Source organism: Calypte anna, chromosome 20 (assembly GCF_003957555.1).
Source record: "Calypte anna isolate BGI_N300 chromosome 20, bCalAnn1_v1.p, whole genome shotgun sequence".
NCBI lineage: Eukaryota > Metazoa > Chordata > Aves > Apodiformes > Trochilidae > Calypte > Calypte anna.
In genome coordinates this window covers 14,050,257-14,070,378 of record NC_044265.1, presented here as the reverse complement: position 1 = coordinate 14,070,378, position 20,122 = coordinate 14,050,257, and the positions used below count along the sequence as shown (strand labels likewise).

The 20,122-nt window shown below is 50.7% G+C and overlaps 1 protein-coding gene across 1 annotated transcript; it reads left to right on the top strand.

Annotated features, from left to right (window-relative positions):
* Positions 1-7,992: 7,992 nt before the first annotated feature.
* On the top strand, positions 7,993-19,263 carry RAD21L1 (RAD21 cohesin complex component like 1). Its single transcript, XM_030463363.1, has 13 exons — positions 7,993-8,208; positions 9,259-9,388; positions 10,736-10,835; positions 11,815-11,921; positions 12,290-12,475; positions 13,070-13,162; positions 13,594-13,707; positions 14,691-14,920; positions 16,158-16,260; positions 17,040-17,179; positions 17,873-17,962; positions 18,276-18,350; positions 19,075-19,263. Exons 1-13 carry the CDS (start codon positions 7,996-7,998, stop codon positions 19,261-19,263), a joined length of 1,770 nt encoding a protein of 589 aa, XP_030319223.1. The 5' UTR covers positions 7,993-7,995.
* The last annotated feature ends 859 nt before the right edge of the window (positions 19,264-20,122 follow it).

Below are 20,122 nucleotides of genomic sequence, written 5' to 3'. Positions count from 1 at the left end.
CCGGTGCTGCTGCATGCCGGGCTCCCCTGTATCCTGGGCACGGGGTAAGGGAGGAGCAGACAGGAAAACAAAGCAGCCCCTGTTATGGGGAATTGGGAAAGGCGTGCTGGGCTCATCCCTCTTTGCACACAAGGGGTGAAATCCCCAAAGCGCTGGAGCTGGGGGACTGGAGACCCCTGTGGTGAGCGAGGGGACAAGGACGTGCTGCCTGCCACCTGCCCTTGCACCGCACTCCATGGCCCGGTGTCCATTCCTGTGCTCCTCTGGCAAAACTCGTGTCTTCTGCAGAAACCAGAGAGGATCCAGAACTGGCACACAGGGTGAAACACTCCCACATCAGGCTGGTTTCGCTGCCTGTGTTTCACATCTCCAGGTGTTTCACATCTCCAGGTGTTTCACATCTCCAGAGGATGGGATGGACCTTTTCTAGGGTATCAAAGCTGGCTGCAACCCACCCACCAGCACCTAATTCCCTTGAGTGAGTAAAGCCCCCAGATCCCCCCTGCACTGAGCTGGTGACCTTCCTCTCCACACCATCATCACCATCATTCCCTTTTCCCAGCCAGATATTTCTCACCCCCCTTGAATATTTTTGATTGCTTCCCAGCAGCTCTAGCTGACTGCACTGCTCTGCCCCAGCACCCCCCAGGCTGATGAAGAAGGGAAGGAGAATGGGGCAGCCCCAAGTGTGGTTTAACCACGGTGTCAGGTGTGGGTGTGAGACCTTTCAAGATTGTTTGCCAGGACTCTGCAGTAAACAGCATGGAGGGGTGACATGGTGATGGGGAGAGGGACACATGGTGATAAGGAGAGGGACACATGGCCCTGCACAGCAATGGGAAGAAACATCTGCAATGTGTTAAAAATTAAAACACTGGGCAAAGGATATGGTCCCCAGCATCCAAGGGGGGCACTGAAAATAAAACTGGACCCAGGCAATTGCGCGGTGTGGAAAAATTACTTTCCTCTTGTGTCCAGCTGTCTGGAGAGATTTGCCTCCGCCTGGAAACATTTGAAGTGAGTAATTTATGGGATGGATTAAAACCTGCTGGCAGCTCATGACGAACACCACCTTTTGTGGGTCTGCATTTTCCTATGGGATAATTATTTCCCTTTCTCAGCATCCTGCTCATACCGATTTTTCTTTCCACAGAACATTGTGCTTTAATGATGCTTCATGTTTAATTCCCCAGATGCAATTTTACCTTCACGCCGCAGACAAAGGCCCTCGGATCAGCACAAAGGCTCAGCCCCCCCGCTGGGCAGAGCTGCCTGGGACACGGGGACAGAAGAACCACATCGCTTGGAGGAGTTGGGAATTGTCCTCTCTCCTGCAGACAGAGCACCATGATTTTTGAGGAGGTGGTTCCAGGGCTGCTGGTGGGAGTGGGATGCTCGGCACGGGGCAGGCGAGTGTCTCAGCCCTCATCCCGACATCCAGAGTGGGGCTGGTGGGGTTCAAGGGCTAGGGGTGGTGAGGGGCTGGACCCCCAACACATGGGTGGTGGTCACAGTTGCTGTCTCCTTCTCTTCCACCCTGAGCAGTGCAAGGGCCAACGCTACACCACAGAGTTTGATAAGAAACTGTTACTAAGAAAAACGATGATGGCAGAAGAGGCTCCATCCCAAAGCGGAGCGACCAGTCCCAGGCCCTGGCTGTGACCAAGGCCACGGCACAGAAACCCCATGGATGTCTCAGAGGTGCCAATACCCCCATGCTGGTTGGCAGGACCCTGCCCGGGGAGGTTCCAGGGAGGCGAGCGGGTGTCCAAAGGCTGCCCCGGTGCTGGTGGTGGGGAACAGCCCAGGCAGGGGCCGTGCAGTCCAGGGGGGCATCCCAAACCCACATGGCTCCGGTGCTGCTGGGGGGAATTCCCATCGCAGAAGGGTCCGGGGAGCCAAGGAAGGTGCCTCCGGGCAGGTGCGGGTGAAGCCTCACCAGACGGCATCAGTGTTGGGGTGCAGGGAGGGTCCCCGGGGCAGCTCGGGGTCCCTGGGGCACACGGTGCTAGGAACCCGGCCCCTCGGGGGGCTGGGGCGGGGGGCTGAGCTGGGTCTCCAGCAGCGCCCGCGTCCCCTCGGCCGACACCCTTCGCATCCGCAGCCGAACCGAGCCGTAGGTGCCCCCGGTGCGACGGGCGTCCCGGGCTCGGCGGCGGGCGGCGGCGGCGGCCAGCAGCAGGGCGGCGAGCAGTAGCCCGCCCAGGGCCAGCAAGGCCAAGCCGGCTACAGTGCAGCGGTCGAGGCGTGCGCGGAGCCGGGCCGCCCGCTCCTCCAGCCGCTCCATCTGCCTCGCCGGTACCGCCGGGTCGGGCCGGGCCCCCCGCGGCACCGCCCCCGCCAGCACCACCAGGGCCGCGCCGCTCAGGGCGCAGCCCAGGGCCAGAGCCAGCCCCGGGCCGGCACCGGGACCCGTCGGGACGCCCCCAACCCCCGACCCCGCCGTTGAGCTCGGGCTCCGCAGTTCCCTTGGGGACGCCATGGAACCGCCGCCGGCCTGTGCGGGCAGAGGTGAGACGCGGGACCGGTCCGGGATGCTCCCCCTCCCCGAAGGCGACCCACCGGACCGGGATGCTCCCCCCTCCTCGCAGCCGAGTCCCCGAACAGCCCTGTGTCCCCTTCCCAGCAGGCGACTCCCCGGAGCGGGATGCTCCCTCCCCCCGGAGCCGGGTCTCTGGACCGAGATACTCCCAGGACCCGAACGCCTGGACCGCGCTGCCCTCCTTCCCCGCACTAGCTCTCCGCACCGGGCTGGTCCCCTTCCCTGGACCCGGCACCTGCCTCCCGGAACCGGGCTCCCACCGCGCGACCCACTCCCCTAACCGGCCTGACACCCCTCCCCGCCCCCGGGGACCCGTGTCCCTATGACCCACCCGGGACTGCCCCTCCCGGTGCCGCTTCCCCCGCCGGGCTCTCCCCGCAGCGCGACGTCTCCCCGGTACCCGCACCGGGCTGGGGCCCCTTTCCCCACGCCGGGCTCGGCTCCCGTTTCTCCGCTCCCTCCTCGCTCTGCCCGCCCCGAGCTGCCCCCCGCGCCGGGCTGCCTACCCCCGCCGAGCCCCCGCTCCCGGGCCGGTGCCGGTGCAGCCGCGGGGGCGGGCGGTGGGTGCCCCCCCGAGCTGCCGCCGGTGCACGCACATACGCACACGTACGGCGGCTGCCCCGGGGGGCACAGCCGTGCACACACATGCACACGCATGCACACACGTGCACACACTCCCGGTTGCACGCTGGCACTCTCCTTGCACGCTCCACCTGCAACAGGGACCCCTCCGTGCACCCCCGGGACCCTCTGTGGGCACTCCGGGGGAGGGGGGGGCAAATGCATGGGGAGGGGTCTGGGTGGGGGGGACAAAGCGGCTCGGCAGGTTTTGCTCAGGGACATTGCCCTTGGGGTGCTGGGGGGACACCCCACAACCAGCTGTCCCCATCAGGGACCCAGGGCAGGGTTGGGCTGGGGGCACTGTGACCACACCCCGAATTCCCACATCCCCCAGCCCCCCAAAGCTGCAGGGAGGGCTCCAGCCTGGCTGGGTGCCCACTGGGAGCTCCCACAAGCGCCCGACTGGCCCCCAAATCCCCTGAGGGAACACACTAAGGGCTTGATCTGGGTTTGGGCTAACATGAGATGCTCCAGCCTGGGACAGATGAGCCCATGGCACTGCCAGAGCCCTTCCCTGAGCCAAGCTGCCCCCCACAGCTGCAGCCCCACTGCAGTCCCGTGGCACAGAGCCCCCCGCCTCTCACCGCAGAATTTATTCCCTTTTTCTCAGGGCGTTTGTGTCCAAGCCCAAGCTCCACTTTGCACTGACCTGAAACTGGATCCAGTCCTGAGCCCCAGCAGTGACCTGCTGGCAGCAGCCCTCTTTTAGCTCGTTTGTTAATAAGCCGTGTTCTATTTCTGTGTTTGGAGCTGTGCCTGGAGATGGGGCTGTGGACGTAAATCCTGAGTGATAGCGGGTGGGCTGCTGAGAGCTGCCGGGAAGACGTGTCCATCACGTTGCCATTCCCTTCAGCACATCCACAAGCCTCAGGCACCTTCACAGCCTCACCCGTGGTTGTGTTGGATGATGTTCTGATGCAGGGTGAGCTCGTGTGGGATGGGGGGCTAATGGCCTAAGACCCCCCCTGCCCTTGTGCCCCCTCCCCAGGGAGTCCTTCTGCAGCCATGCCGGGCTCCACGGTGCTGGGGCATTTTCCTGCTGGGGACAACAGATGGAAATCTCCTACAACCCATCTCCTAAAACTGTCCCAGCAGGCTCAGCTTGGCTTGTGCCACTGCTGCTCAGCAGGTTAATGATGGGTGAGAACACCCTCCCTCCTTAAACTCTAAATGGTTTCTGTTAAAAATTAACCTCTGAATAAGTTTTTAGCTATTTTCTCACCCGAGGTTGCCATTTTCTCATAGCAGGGCTGGAGGGCTGCAGGGTGGGCTGGATCCCCCACCACCTTTCACTGTGGCAGGGACAGGAATAAACATGATTTTATTATTTCTTATGTTTGCAGCTGGGGCTGTGCCTGCTGTGACCCATCCGCTCGCTGCTCCCGTCTCCTCTCATTGCACTGTGTCAAAACTCAGAGGCTTCCCAGCACAGTATCCCTGGGGATGCATCCAGAAGCGGGCCGAGGAAAAAGCAGAATTAAAAATAAATGTAAGTGCATCCTGACACGTTAACCACATTTAGAGAGGCTTTAGTGCCAACCCACTCTGCAGGAAGGCAGAAGATGCTTGGAGACAAGTAGGTCACGGGACACAGATTGTCCCGAATCAGCAGGAAAAGATGGATCTGGAGCAGGCGGGCACATCCCTGTGAACAGGCGGGAGCAGGGCTGGGGGAGGAGAGAGTGCCAGCACCGGGGCTGCTGCCTCCAGCACTGCCAAATTCCCAGGGAAAACCAGAACTGGCAGTGGTCTGGTCCTGAGCAGAGCCCTCACTGAGCCCCTCGTTTCGGGGTAACTGCGGGGACCCAGGGTGCTGGTGCCAAGATCCCAAACCCTCGGTCCTATGGGTCCTGTGGGTTTGGACCCACAGAAGTGCTCGAGAAGATGCCTGCAGCAGGTGAGCTGGAGGGACACATCCTGCAGGCATCGCTGTGCTGGGTCCCACTGCCTCTGCTGGAGGGGAGATGGCTGGAGGGTGTGGGGTGAGCACCCCAAAAGCATCCCCCAGCCCCATCCTGAGCTGGCTGAGCAAGGGCTGCTCCATCCCCAGGGCCTGGCACCGAGGGAAGGGGAGGAGAGATGGAGACAGACAAGATTTATGCTGCCAGCACAGGAGCAAAGAGAGGACTGAGACAGCCAAGGTCAGAGACAGCACTGCCAAAATTCATGATGAATCTGCAGGAGTGCTGGAATGGGAAAACTGAGGGCTTGGAAAGAACTGGGAAGGGGGAAAGAGGGAAGGACCTTGGGAGACAGAGTAGCATGGAGGAGTGGGACAGGGCTGTGGGGGACAGGGCCATGCCACTGCTTGGCTAAATGGGGATGGGATGGACAGCAGGGAGCCACAAGCCAGGGGAGCAGGAACAGGATGGAGCTGGGATGTCTGCAGATGTCTCTGTCCCCCTGAGCTCCTCCAGCAGAGCCCAGTTTTGGGGTGCACACAGCTGCTGTGGCTGCCCACTGGCAGCACTGAGCCCAGCCCAGCCCTGCTGTGCAGGCAAAATTTCATCCCTGCCTCCTTAATATTCACAATATCCCACGGCAGAGCAACACCCGCAGCTGGCACGGCTCAAGGTGACTTGGAGGTCAGGGACAAAGCAGCCTGGAAGCTGAGGAGCCAGAAACTGGCAGCACATCAGCGGGGAGATCCAGAGGTTGGGAAGGACTGGAGGTGCCTGGCACATCGTGGCCTCCCTTGTGTGCCACAGCCATGTCACCTCGCTGCTCCCCGAGCACATGAGGATGCACACGCAGTGCCAGCTGCCCCTGGGGTCTCTGGTCCTGCAAACCACCCCCTGGAAATCAGCTCAGCTCCAGGGAGGGGTGAATTGTGTCCCTTTTGCTGGGTGCCAGGGCAGGCTCGGTGGATTCCTGCTTTAGGGCTCACTCCATGTCCCCGTTGGGGATGCATAACTCCGAGGCTGTTTGATAGCAGAAAACCCTTTTCCTCCCCAAACAGCCCCATCCCAGCGCATACCCAGGCTCAAAGGCAGCTGGACGGACAGAGCATGGCTGTCCACTTATTGCAGAGCTGCACTGGGAGGAGGAACAAAACTTTCCTGGTGCTAACTGAGCTCTAATTATCTTCAGCTAACACGGGGCCGGCGGGGAGCCCGGGGAACCAGAGGTGCCCTGTGATACGGCAGCAGCTGATGTGCTGGGCTGGGGCTCGGCAGCACCGGGAGACTTTGTTGTGTTCTGCCAGAATATAAAGCAAAGCAGGGAAAGCATGAAAGGGAGAGCTGATAAATTAGGGGTGGTTTTGTGGGTTTTCTCTGGATGGTGGCATCTGGGTGTGCGAACACGCTGCCTTTTCCTCTGGGTGGTGGCTGTGGCTGACTGTGGAGGGGTGACTGCACACCTTTACCCTTATCCCCCTGCAAAGAGATGGGCTTTAAAGCTTTTTTTCCTTTTCCTTCCTTCACTGAGGACCTGCTCGACGGCAGAGCTGGGGCAATGAATCCCTGAGCGGGCTCGTATCGTGCCAAAGATGTGAGGAGGAGCCTGTTGGGGAGGTGCCCTCTCTTCCCAGGAGCCTACACCGAGGTGAGCAGCATCGTGCTGCTGGCGGGGCGTGCCCGCATCCCCCTGCCAGCCCCGCTTCGGAATGATTTATTTATCCCAGCCCGGGAGCCCCTGGGGGCGGCCCGCACGCAGCTCCGCAGCTCAGTGCCAAACCCAACCGCAGCGCCCGAGGAGGAGCTGCTTCAGCGGACACAGCAGGGCAGGGGAGCCGGGACCCGACCACCCCCTCCCCGGGACCCTCCCCAGGACCCTCCCCGGGCTGCGGATTCGCCGCGGGCTCCCGAGGGGGGCTCCGTGCGCGCTCCCGACGTCCCCGCCCCGTTTTGGCGGGAGCGCGCAGGGAGGCGGCCACGTGCAGAGCCTGAGGGGAGCCCGCGCGCCGCGCGCTGAGCCCTCAGCACCTCAGACCCTTCAGCCCCCTCATTGCCTCAGCCCCTTCAGCCCCTTCAGACCCTTCAGACCCCTCAGACCCTTCATTGCCTCAGCCCCCTCAGCCCCCTCAGCCCCCTCAGACCCTTCAGACCCCTCAGACCCCTCAGCGCCTCAGCCCCCTCAGACCCTTCAGACCCCTCAGACCCTTCATTGCCTCAGCCCCCCCAGACCCCTCAGCCCCTTCAGCCCCCTCAGACCCCTCAGCCCCCTCAGCCCCCTCAGCCCCCTCAGCCTCCTCATTGCCTCAGCCCCCTCAGACCCTGATCCCCTCAGCCCCCACAGCCCCTCAGCCCAGCTCCATCCCCCCGGCCCCTCTGCTCCCACTAATCCCTCTCCAATCCCCTCAGTGCCCTCCGGGTCCCTTCATCCCTTGAGGGCCCCTCGGGTTCCTCAGCGCCTGGCGAGGTCACCCCAATCCCTTCAGGATCCTGCTAAATCCCCCCCTCCTCCCCTCCTGCCCCATCACCTCAGTAGCTCTCTGGGTCCCCCATCCCCTCAGATCCTGTTAAATCCCCCTCGTCCCCCCAGCTACCCCAGGCTGTGCCACCCCAGCTCTTTGGGTCCTGCTAAATCCCTCCTGTGCCCTCAGGGCCAACCTGGATCCCACCATTCCTTCAGGCCACACTAAATCCCCCCACTCTGTCCCCTCAGGGTCCCACTAAATCCTCTCGTCCCCTCAGCAGACCCAACCTGGGTCCCCCCATCCCCTCAGTGCCTGGCTGGGTCCCCCCTTTCCCTCAGGTCCTCTTAAATCCCCCTCATCCTCTCAGCACCCAGCTGGGTTCCCCCATCCCCTCAGTGTCCCGCTAAATCCCCCCATCACCTCAGCACCCAACTGCCTCCTCCCATCCCTCTAAATCCCTCTTCCCTGCTTCATGCCCGAGGACCCTTTTCCCCTCGGAAGGAGAATGTCCCGAGGAGGTGGCAGCCTCAGCCCAGGCACCATGTTTTACGTGCATTTGTTGGTCAACAAGCGCGGGCCCTTGGCTAAGATATGGCTCGCAGCCCACTGGGAGAAGAAACTCACCAAAGCTCACATATTTGAGTGCAATTTAGAGGCTACCATTGCAAAAATCATGTCGCCAAAGGTATGGTGTTACGTGATGAGATCTGGTAAGCTCGGGGGCTGGGGCTATTGCTGTTGTTGAGGCTGACTTAGTAGGACAAATGTGTGGCTGTTTCAAATCCAATGTGAGGTAAACTCCTACTGATTTTATTCAGTTCTCACACAGTTACATAAATATTTTACTCCTGGCATACATTTATGTGCAGTGTTAAGAAAATGTTACCACAAGATATCCAAATGTGTTTTTCTGCACTCTGAATGGGGCTCCAGGGAGGGCTCTGTGGGCATCGCTGGCTCAGAGGTCACTGCACAGGGGTCTGGGGGTGATGGGGTAACTCTGCTCTTTCTTTGGAGACTCTGATCACCAGCTGCAGGTATTTTTCAACAGAATTTGGGAATTGTCTCAAAAAGGCTGACAAGCCAGCTGCTTAACCAATGTCAGGGGACTAAGAAAACTGCTGTGAGATGGTACACAGACCATTTGAGGTGAACGCTTGTGCTGATCTTGTAGTGAATAACTTTTGAGATAGTGTGACCATCCTTCCAGTGTGACCATCCTTCCAGTGTGACCATCCTTCCAGTGTCAGTGCACTTCTTCCAGGTCTCCCATTCTAAGCTGGTTGGCATCACCACAACCACCTTGAGTTTGCTTGGTGCAGGAGGACTTTGCATAGATAAGGGCATAGTTATGGCCTCGATTTGCATTACTGAGGCCAAAGATGGTGTAGCTTAAATTACCAAAGTGTCAAATACTGGGAGATGTGCAGCTACTTGCTCTTTCAGTCCACAACCAGCTGAGATGTTTTAGATACCCTAAGAGCATCAGTTCAGGGCTTGTGCTTTGGATGGCAACATTTAGGGACAGAAGCAACTTAGTTCATGGCTCTGGAAATTTCTCTTTGCAAAGCTCTGTACCAGTGCTAATTCACTGAATTAGTGAATTTCATCGGGCTCTGTGCATTTTAGAACAACTCTTTACTGCTGTGTAATAATTTCATTTTAATGTTTGGGTTTGTTTTTTGTTTTTTTGCCAACAATATTAACTCCTGAACAACTTCTTAAATCCTCCAAGTTTACAATAGCTCTGCGAACCACTGGACACTTACTGCTGGGAGTGGTGAGGATTTACCACAGAAAAGCAAAATACCTCTTGGCAGACTGTAGTGAAGCTTTGACAAAAATGAAGACAGCCTTTAGGCCAGGTATGGACAGAAATCTGCATTTCTCCTTCTGTGTCCTTGTCACAGTTTGAGTACAAGGAACAGAGTCCTTTACACCCCACTGTAAAAATAAAAGCTAGGTATTTCTGTTAAATACACACTTTTGATCCCAAAGGGTGTTGAACTTTTATTAGTTCCTCTGTTCAATCTGGCTTAACTTAATTCCATGTCAGGCCTTTGACTCCTTCCAAAGAAGCAGTGTCTTCTGAGGAGAAGCTTGAATTCAGCCTCCATTGCTAGATAATTAATTTTAATTTCCGATGACACCAACAACATGTCTAGCAGTGTGCTGGTGCCAGACCTGGCAGTGAGGTTTGGGCTCTAGCCACGCAGGCAGTGGGAAAGCAGGAGAGATGGTGGGATCCTTTCCAGTGGGCTGTACATTGATTTGTGGTACTTCAGCACCAAACGGGGAGGCACTGTTGCCTAAAAAAAGGCTAAGAATGGGACACCAGTGTCCATTGCCAGCCTTCAGCTGCTCTGTGACCTGGTCTGCTTGCAGAATGCCCACTCTACAGTATTCTCAGGGGTAAGATTGGGATTAGTTAGTTCTTATTTGTAAATATTTAGAAGTCTCTTGAAGAAACACTTAAAAACAAGTACATTGTACTGTCTGGTTTTAATGATACTGTAGTAGCTTAGAGAGGGCTTCACAAGAACAGGGGGCAACGGCCACAACTCTGGTAAGAGAGGCTCCAACTTGATATAAAGGGGTCAAAAAGTTCTTTCAGCTGCTGAAACAGGCTGTGCAGGGATGCTGTGGAATCTGCACCAGCAGAAATAGTCAAAAGTGACCTGACTTAGAAATTAATTCTTCTCTGAGCAAAAGTTTGGGCTAGATGACCTTCAGAAATCCCTTCTCATCCCAGTTGTTCCAGGATTCTCTGCCTACCAAATATTTGCACTCTCACTTCATAATTATTTGATGCTGGGGAGCAGCATTATGCAGGCACTGCAGAGAAAAAGGACAGGCAGTCATTTGGAGTGGAGTGAGAAACCTCAGGTGTCAGCTCTGAGAACCTTGCAGGGACCTGAGGTGGCTGCTGCTAAACCTGATGGATTTACAGCAGTTCAGGTTCTGCAGCAGCAGCAGCAGCAGCAGCACTCTCCTGGAGCTGTCTGTAATAACATGCCTGCTAAAGCACATGGAAATGAAGGATTTGAATTCCACTCTGGAATCCTGTTGGCAAAGGGCCTGAGCTTCACCTTTTCTTACGTAGGCTCAGAGCAAACCTTCCTGCCAGCTTTGTAGTCTTCTCATGCATACCTGGGAGGACGTTACTCATCTTTGCTGACTGCTTTTCTTGCTGTGCTCTCTGTTTCTTTTAGGACTTGTTGACCTTCCAGAAGAGAACTTTGAGGCTGCTTACCAGTCCATCACATTACCCGAAGAGTTTCATGATTTTGAAACGTCACTACCTGACCTGAAGTAAAAGCTTCCCTATTTTTTTATTCTTTATTTTAGTATTTAGAAGTAAGAGATATCCTTGCTGTTATCTGACTGAAACTTGGGTGGAATTGTTTTGCTTTGATAACTGAATTCTCCTAAGCTGCCAGTCAGCCTTGCAAAGCTATGGTCAGAGGAACTGTGCTGGTGTGGAGCTCAAAGCCCATTTAATCAACAGATCTTCCCAGTGAAACAGAACTTGAATTTCAGGATTTTCTCATTTCAAATTGTCTGAGTGAAGCCTGCAAATAACTTCCTGACCTCAAGAGCTGACACAAAGGTTGGTGCAAAGCCTGCTGCCAGACCAAGGCAGCCCTGGCCTCACGAGGCTGCACTGCTCCATTGTGTAACTGCATTGAACTTCTGCTCTGCTGCTCTTTGGGCCTGGGTGTTTTATCAGCAGTGCTCAGCTTGGCTCCTGATGAAAAGCCAGCACAATTTTTGTAGCTCTTCAGACACAAGTCAGCATTAATGCAGAAAGCTGACAAAAAGCAGGAGGGTGAGGCATGTTTCTGATGGCTCTGATGCCCCCAAAGGGCCTCTGAGTCTTGCCCTGTACCTGATCACAGCCTGGTGGGATCTGTGCCTCGTGTGTAGAGCACTGGGCAGTACAGAAAGCAGCTGCCTCCTTCCCTAGAGACAGAAATGTTAATGAACACACAGCACCTGTTTTCCACATGCTTATTTTTAGCTTTAAGAGGAAATGGAAAGCAGTGAATTCTACCAATAAAACCTTAAATAGCTTGAATGTGAACAGCTTTGGCAAACACTTGTTCTCTCTCCACAGACTTGAGGATCAAACAGGGGACTTTCAGTGCCACAGAGAACAGAAGCTGTTTTGGGGGAGCTTTCAGTAGAACATCAGGATTACAGACTGTTCAGAAACACGTTCTCACATTCCAGCTAAATGTCAACGGGCTTCAGCTCACCCCAGATTTTGTATAATGTTTTTTTTTATCAGTGCCATTGATGTTGCTGAACATTTCACCTTGAATCGGAGCAGAGCTGAAGACATCACACTGGCAGAGGGTTATGAAGGCAATATGCTTCTCTGTGACAGAGCCTTTGGTGAGGAAAGTTGAGAAATTAGACATATTCCATAAAGAAAAGTGTTTGATGCAACATTTTGTACAGAGCCTTTCCCACAGGTGAAAAAGCAATTATTAAAAGTTCATTAGCTTCATGCTGCTGTTGTGGTGTCTTATGCTTAAAGTTTTGTGTAAGTACTTTGCCTAAGTGATGTATCAGACACTGAGAATCAAACTCAACAGGTCCTGCTTTTTACTAAATCAGCTAAAATTGGTTACTAGTAATTCCACTCGAGGTATGGAATATCTCATGACAATTTAACAATTATTTGTAAAATTAGGACACGGGTAAACATGTCCAAAATCCATGCAGATGAAGCATCAGAAAATTGTTTTCTGTTTGCTCAGATGAAGAACCAGAGGCAGTGAGGAAACAGAGCTCCTTTGACAGCAGCTTCTTAACGAGCAGCAACAGCCTGGTGGCTGCTCCCAACTCTGCCAGCCTGAGTGGGGACAGGTCTGCCCTGCACGAGGACACCTTCTGCTTGGAGCACGACTGCTTTGGAGATGAAGAGGATGCTGCAGATATGATTGGTAGGCTTTGGCACAGAGGAAGAGTTAGTTTCTTTCAAAGTATTTTTTTATTTGCACAGGAAAGCAACAAGGGTGAAAGTGGTTGCTTTCAAACATAAACCCTCTGTCTTTTGTTTTAGTCACATTTCCTTTCTTTTCCCCCCTACTTGTCACTTAATCTAAAACCACTTAGACATTGCCAAGTAAATTGGTATTACAGATTTTTTTTCAATTCAAGCCATTGCATTCACACATTCTGTTTAACATTCAATTTACATTCTCAAAGGTGAAATACCACGGTGTTTTTTTTTTCTTTATTGTTGTAATAAAAAAAGGCAGCAGAGTACCTTCTACATCCTTATGCTTTAGAGTATTTATAGATGTATCCCTTCTACACAGAATCAATATCATACTTCTCAAAGAAAAGGTGGAAACCTCAAAATGAAGACCAGTGTTCTCCTTTCTGTACCACTGAGGGCAGACCTGTCACTGGCAGCCATCTGGGGGAGCTGAGCTTTTCCTTGTTTGTGCAGAATTTACCTTAAATAAGTAACATGAGGTTACTTCATGGCTACAGATCTTGGAATGATTAAACACATGTCCTTTGTATTTAAGAAATCCTGTTGAGGGATGAGCAGAATGGCCTGGATAAAGATATTCTTAATATGGAGGAAGAATGTCCTTTGTCACAGGACCTGCTAGAGAACAGTGAGTCCATGGTGTCTGTTCATGAGCCCTCTGACCCTGTACTAATGCCTGAAGTTGTTCCCACTCAGCTTTGTGGATACCCCCTTGGCAGAAAGCCCACGTTGCTGTGCAGCTGCCTGGCAGTGGGAACAGATCTCTGATGAAACTCAACACTTTTCCCCCAAAACACCTTCCTGTCAGGAGGGGTCTGGCCCCAGCTCAGCTCTTCAGTCCTTTCACCACCTGCCCATTTGGGTTCTGGTGTCAGCAGAGACGTGGGCAGTGTCAGCACCACTGAGGGGTTGAGGGGATTGTCAGATTACAGACAAAAATCAACATTTTCTAATTCTGACCCTTTTTGTCTGACACCATTCTGTATGTCCTGAGCTGGAGATGTGATTCCCTCCTGTAAACCTTTTTTAATTTGGGTTATTTGTTGGGCTTTCTTCCAGTTGGGTCCCACTGTGCAGACACCCCCAGTAGGGAAGCCAGTCAGGTAGCAAGTGAAACCAGGCACTTCCTAAAGGAGGAAGAAGGGTTTGTGCTGGAGCCTGTTGATGATACAGGTCAGAACTTGATCACTCTCTTGCTGAATGTTTGTGTTCAGTGCGTTTGGTTTTCTTCTTGTTAGTCAAAATATTTGCAAAACAGATAATTCTCACTTTAGATTTCACCTGCTCCTCCTGTCAGAGTTCTGTTTTATGGTGACTGCCATAGAAACCCAGTTCTTAATTATTAATCCAATCTACCCAAACTTCTGCTTACAGTTTCTTCCACACACCAGATCAAGTTGTGTTGCTCTGCAGCTCCAGCAGCAGAGCCTGGCCTGTTCATGAGTGTAACTGACATCTCAGCTTTACTGCTGGTGACAGATCTGTGGTTTTTATGTGTAAAATAATAACCTTAAAACTTCCAGGCCTTTGCAAAGTTCTGGTTTGCTAACTTTTAATTTTAATAAGACCCCAAAAGAAAAATGTTTCAGTTTTCCTGGGGGTAAATCTAAATGCCAGCTGTCATTGTTAGGAGATAAAGAAGTTGAATTTGGAATACTGGAATTTTGTATCCTGCCAAAGTGATCTTTGGGAAGCTATGGCAGTATAACCAACCCATGCCTCTCTTTTCTGTGTACATCTTAATTACATCCCTGCATGATTAAACTGAGAAGTGCAGATATTAATTATGAGGTAATGAAACCTGTTGAGTAAATCAGCACTTCTTGGAACAATTAACTTCCTGATGGATTAAAGATAGCTTCAGTCCTGTTGGCATATCATGTGTCCTCATTAAGCCCTCCTGTTCCTGGTTCTTTAGTGCACAACTCATGTGTTTTGTGTAGTTAAACAGATGTGAATTTCCTGTACAAGGTTATGAGTTGGCTTTAGGAACACCTTTGGAGAAACAGCCTGTGCACTTGTACTTTGATTTTCAAGCCTGTGCAGTGCTCCAGGAGGTTAGCAGCCTGTCCCTTTGATTCACAGGGATTATTTTGTGCCAAAATGTTCCATGAATAGACTATATTAGGATTTATTTTTTTAAATGCTTCATTTAGCTCTCACCCAGAGGAAAAAGAATAAAAGAAAGAGGAAGTTGCTCGTGGATGTAGAGAAGGAGCTCAGCTGCTATGCTATACACAACCAGCTTAACAACTGCAGGGACATCCTTGCTACCTTAGACCTTGCACCCCCAACTAAAAAAACAATGATGTGGAAGAAATCAGGAGGAGTGGATAAGCTGCTGTCCCACGCCACACAGCCCGTGGTTCACATCAAGCTGCAAATGGTAAAGATCAATTCCTTCTCTCTTGTCTCTGCCACTGTATCAATCACAGGAGTGCTGCACATCCAGGGTCTGACTGTGAGAGATTTCTCAGGTTTGGTTTTACTTGAACTTCCAGCAACCTGCAGGTGTGTAGTGTCACTGCAAGTGTTGTGTGTGTCCTCCCCACTAACTGCTTCACCAGAAACACCATTTCTAGAGGCTTTGATCTCCACCAGAGAAAAATTACAAATACACCTGAGAGCTGATGTTGCATTTCACCTGACTGGCTGTACACTAATGCACAATTTTAAAGGTTTCTGTCAATTTCTTCCCTACTTTCTACTTTGTTTTATTGTTTTCTGGTTTATTTCTGCTCTGTCATCATTATGAGGCCATGTCTTTCTCCTGCATATACTTTAAAGCTACTTAAGGCTTAAACATTATTATTGTAATATTGTTAATAGCTTTGGAAAGATGGAATGCCAATTCCTTTTGTACTTTTCCAGCTGAAGCTGAAGCTTCCAGCTGGAGAGCAGGCAGGGACTTGGCTTTCAGAGGACCAGGACGTTCCTGATCTGGTTTTGGCTACTTTGGGTGGTCCAGCCCACCTTCCCTTCTGGCTCTGAGCCTTCCTGCTCTTTTTGCCTAAGCAAGATGTCTTGTTTCATGGAAATAGGATCTCACACAGCCCCTGATGGATCATTCAGAGCTGGTAATGAGCTCAAGAAGAGATCAAGGTGTATACAAGGTGATAATCAAAGCCAGGGTGTAAACTCTGCCTGGTGTTCTCTGCACCGTGTGTGCTCTGGGTGTAGCTCCGAGAGACAGAGCTGCAGGAACAGCTCGGCTGGTTCCTTCCTTCCTTCCAGCAGCACAGCCTCACCACTTAGAGTCGAGGTGCAGAACTGCAGCTTGCTCTTTAGGAGGATGAAAAGCTCTCACACACCAGTGCAGGGGGCAAGAAATCCACACAGACAACTGCAGATGTTTCTTTCTTCCATCCTTCCTTCCTGGCTGACTTCAAGGAAAAACGATCCAAGCAGTTCCTAAGATGTTTCCTCATGAAGTTCACTGCCAAGGTTGAAGCTGCAGAAAGAAATCACTTTTTCCAAAAAAAACCTGCAGGTTTTTGTGCTGACCTAATAGAAATACCTGAATTCAGGGTTGCAGTAATTAAGATACAGCTCAGATTCGTGCCTCTGTGTTGATGTCTGTCATGATATTCTGAAAGCAAACAAATAAAAATAATTGTTTTCAGTTGTTTGCAAAATGCTTCAAGAGTAACAAATTCAAGATGGGAAGAAATGGAATCCAGAAGGAGTCTGAAATGGAAGAAACAAGAAAGGAGCAGGATGCCACAGGTAGTATTTTAATTCTGTCGTTAGGAAATACTTTCTAGTTTACATTAGGTTCAGGAGATGTGCATGGTGCTGGTGTGTTACACAAATTGAAGTCCAAAACACTTACATATTGAGGAAATTGGTGGCTAATGGTTTTTTTTCCAGGTTTTTGTTTTTAGAATCACCTTGCTGTTCTTTTGTTCCTTAGCTCACAAGTGAAACACAAGTCTTTTTCTTCCTTGTGGCATAAAGAGGTATTTTTGGTTTCACCTTTGGTTTCTCTAATTGTCTACAAAACTACAGATTTGCTTGGTTTGCTTCTTTTTTCTTTTTTTTTTTTTTTAAATCTTCTCACTTCTGAGTTTAATCAAACCACTCACTAAATTTATGTCAACAACTTCTGTTGGCATCTTGGACATTGTGGGTTGGGTAATATCAATCCCAAAGAAATGCTTCATTTGAGATCTTCTGAGAAACCGATGGATGTGCTTTCCCTCCTTTGCTCTGCTAGAAACACAACCTGCATGGCTGCTGCAGAGGTTAATTGGCAAAAACACCTCCTGCCAGTCCATAAAGATCAACTTTTAGAAAAGGAAAGACTCTCTTGGAAGGTTCCTTTTCTCCCCTGGTCCTATTGGAAATGATGTTCCTGTTATTCTGTGGTTACTCCTTCTGGCTTCTGCTCTCAAGGACTGTGCTGGACTAGAGTGTGATTTTTCTCTTTCAGTGTTTTATCAAGGACAGCAATTCACAGTAATTCCCTCTTAAACCTTGGGGGTTTTTATTTTTTATCAATGCAGAGATGCTGACAGTAGAAGAGCCAAGTTACCTGCAGGAGGCAGCTCCTCTGGAGACTGGGATTAGAAATAGGAATGGTTCCTTTATCTTGACATCCCAGAAAAAGAGACAAGAAGCTGATGACAACTGTGGTGAAACTCCAGTGAGCAGTTTCCATAGTTTTAGAGACCTCAGTTTATTGATTTCATTCTGTGGTAGGGTTTCATTTAAAACAACTTAAATACATTGCAAATGTACCTTTGAAAAGGATGTTGAGAGGCAGCTGATACAGTGCTGAGCAGTTGTGTCATGAGGGTTTATTTATAGGCACTGTGGAAGATTCTCACCATGAATTCAGCTATTAATTAAAATGTCTATTAATCAGTATAGATTACAGCCTAATCACTAAAGTATAAAGGGAACATTAAAATGAAATGCAGCCTCTTTGTGCTGAGGAGATAATCATCTTTGTAAAGGATAAAAATTATCTTTTGTGTCTCAAATTGAGGAAATACTCCAAACAATAACAAATGATCTATTTCTGCTGTCTTCATTTCGGGTAACGTGCAAGGGGATTCTTTAGAGAACATGAGGCTCATCCAAGTTGAAAAACAATGACAAAATTGGGTGTAAGAGCAGCAGCAAACGTAGGCTCTGGGTCTGGGCTGAGCCCAGCCTGGATCCAGCTGTAGGAGAAACACCACAAGCAAGGTCCTTCCTCTGTGGGAAGAAACAGCAGCTAGGAAATAATTCTGGGGAATATTTCTTGCAGTGAACTCTTTGAGCAGATTTCTGGAATTGGGAATGCCTCTGTGTGTAGAGTGATGCCCACTGATCCTCCTCTCTGCTCCAGCAGCAGGATGGAACTGCTTTCTCCGAGACCTCCTCGCTGGCAAACAACTCCTTGGGCCCAGAAGCTGAACCCCAGCAAGCCAAGTTCCCAAATGTACGTGTGCTTGAAGCTGACAGCTCCAGATTAGCTGAGAACAGAGCAGTCTTCTTTCTTGGGAATATTTAAAGACTATTTTGCCAGTTCAGAACTCCCCAGCTCAGTGATGAGGGAGAGGTGTGTGCCAGTGCTCCCAGCCTGCAGGCTGTGAGAAGCTCACTGGCTGTGGAAATGCTCAGACACTCTGAAACAAGAGCAGTCTTCTCCTCTCAGCTTCTCCTTCAGTTACCCAAGAATCCTTGTCCTTCTTCTCATCATGGAGTGTTACTTTTTACACCTTATCTAACTTCCTGTTCTGTTTTCTCTCAAGGAGTTAACAAGGAACCAGAAGGACTGTGAGGAAACAAGAAGAAAAAGTACTCTTCAGTTACTGAAAACCTTACAGGTACCAGTGCTGGATTTTGTGCTGAGGTGCCAAAGCCAGGTCTTGATTTCTGTTGGACCATGTGGGAAAATCTCCTGTTTAGACTGTTGCTCACATTGCTGCCTCTCACTTCCGTGTGTAACTGTGGTTTTTTGGTATTTCTGTGGGAAATCAGGATTCTGAGTGGTGTGGTGGTGTCTCCCAGAGCTGCTGGATTCACCAGAATTTTTTGTTTGCTGCAATGCTAAGCCCCTGCTGCCTTCCTCCTATGAAGTATGAGTATCTCTACAAAACCCACCTCCCAAACACGTTTGTTTTTTAAAAAAAATATTTTATGTGAGCCTATTTCAAAGGTTCTGTGCAACTCCCACAAAGAAACAGTGACATACAGGTGTAGCCAGGAGAAAACAAGCAATGGCAACACTCAGACAGCTGAGTGAGTGACAGGGCCTGTGGTAGGGCTGGGGCTGAGCACCCACAGAACAGGGTCCACAGTGGGTTTTATTCCTTTGAATTGTGAAAGGAGGTGCAAGCAGTGCCATGAAATGGTAAGAAGTGGTAATGAAATGGTAATGAAATGGTAATGAAATGGTAAGAGCCATTTATATCCAAGCAGATGCCAAGACAAGACCCTGCTGAAGGTGTTCAAGCAGCAGATAGTCTGGGCAGCAGTGTCCACTTGGTGGGAGGTGGTTTCACTGGCAGTGGTGCTGACCTGCCTGACTTTGTTGCTTCCCTTGTGCAGCACCTGAAGAGCTCTGGGGTTGGTTCCTTCAGCTTACGGGAGCTCTGCTGGAAAAACAACCGGAAAGAAGCTTCAGCCAAGTTTTACACCTTCCTGGTCCTGAAGAAGCAGCTGGTGATTGAGCTGAGGCAGAGTACTCCCTTTGCTGACATCACAGCCACCCCTGGCCCCATGTTCAGCACTCTCTGAAGCCATGTGGTATGAGGGTCAGCTGGTAAAGTTCGACCTTACCTTAAATTTTTCAGAAAATACATAAAAAAAGATTGAAAGTCTTGTCACAGTGTGGCAGCTGAGCAGAGCTCTCTTCCCTTCAGGCCACTGCTAGGTGCAGCCATGCTGCTGCAGTACTGGTCCCCAAGGTGTTCACTAGCATGTTTGTTTTTAATGGGAGTAGTTCCTTATTCTGTTAATAAAATAGAGCTAAAACACATATTCTTGAGGGATTTTATGAAAGTCCTTCAAAAGCTTTCTTAGAGTCCAGCTTTGGAGGTTAAACTAATTTTAATGAGGCTTGTGTGTGTTAATTACCTAACACCATCAGTAACAGGAATCTGTTAAGCTCCCTTCATGGCAGACTTTATTCTATTTGAAATTATTCCTTTCAAAAAACATTCAGTAATTGGTATTTTCAGGTTTCCTGTGTTGAGAGGGAAGTGAAGCCACCCTTAGAAGAGCTTCAGATAGAAATCCTCTTTCCTAGAAACCCTGAAGGTTTAGATGTCATGGAGCACATTTATTTAAACTCTAACCCTTTTATTTGTGTGCAGACCTATTTAAAAAAAAAAAAAAAAGATGTTAAACTGAAATATTATTAGTTCTTCCCTCTCTCAGCTAATTGATGATATGTTTTAAGGCTTTTTACTGCCATTTGGTAAAGGCAGTGTGTTTCAGTTGCCTCAGACCTGTGAGGCAGGGGGGAGCTGTGTGTGCTCAGCCCTCCAGTGCTGACATCTCTTAATAGGAAATCAATAAAAATCATAAGATGAGGTTTCCTTTGCTCGGTGGTGTTTGTTCTGAAGGATCAAACCTGCAGCTGCCAAAGCTTTCC

Bases quoted from the DNA above. Each gene is read 5' to 3' on its own strand.
- RAD21L1 (XM_030463363.1), top strand. From the start codon at position 7,996: ATGCCCGAGGACCCTTTTCCCCTCGGAAGGAGAATGTCCCGAGGAGGT. The intron at 13,163-13,593 runs GTGAGTCCATGG...GCTTTCTTCCAG, and splicing joins ACAGGACCTGCTAGAGAACA to TTGGGTCCCACTGTGCAGAC. The intron at 13,708-14,690 runs GTCAGAACTTGA...TGCTTCATTTAG, and splicing joins GGAGCCTGTTGATGATACAG to CTCTCACCCAGAGGAAAAAG.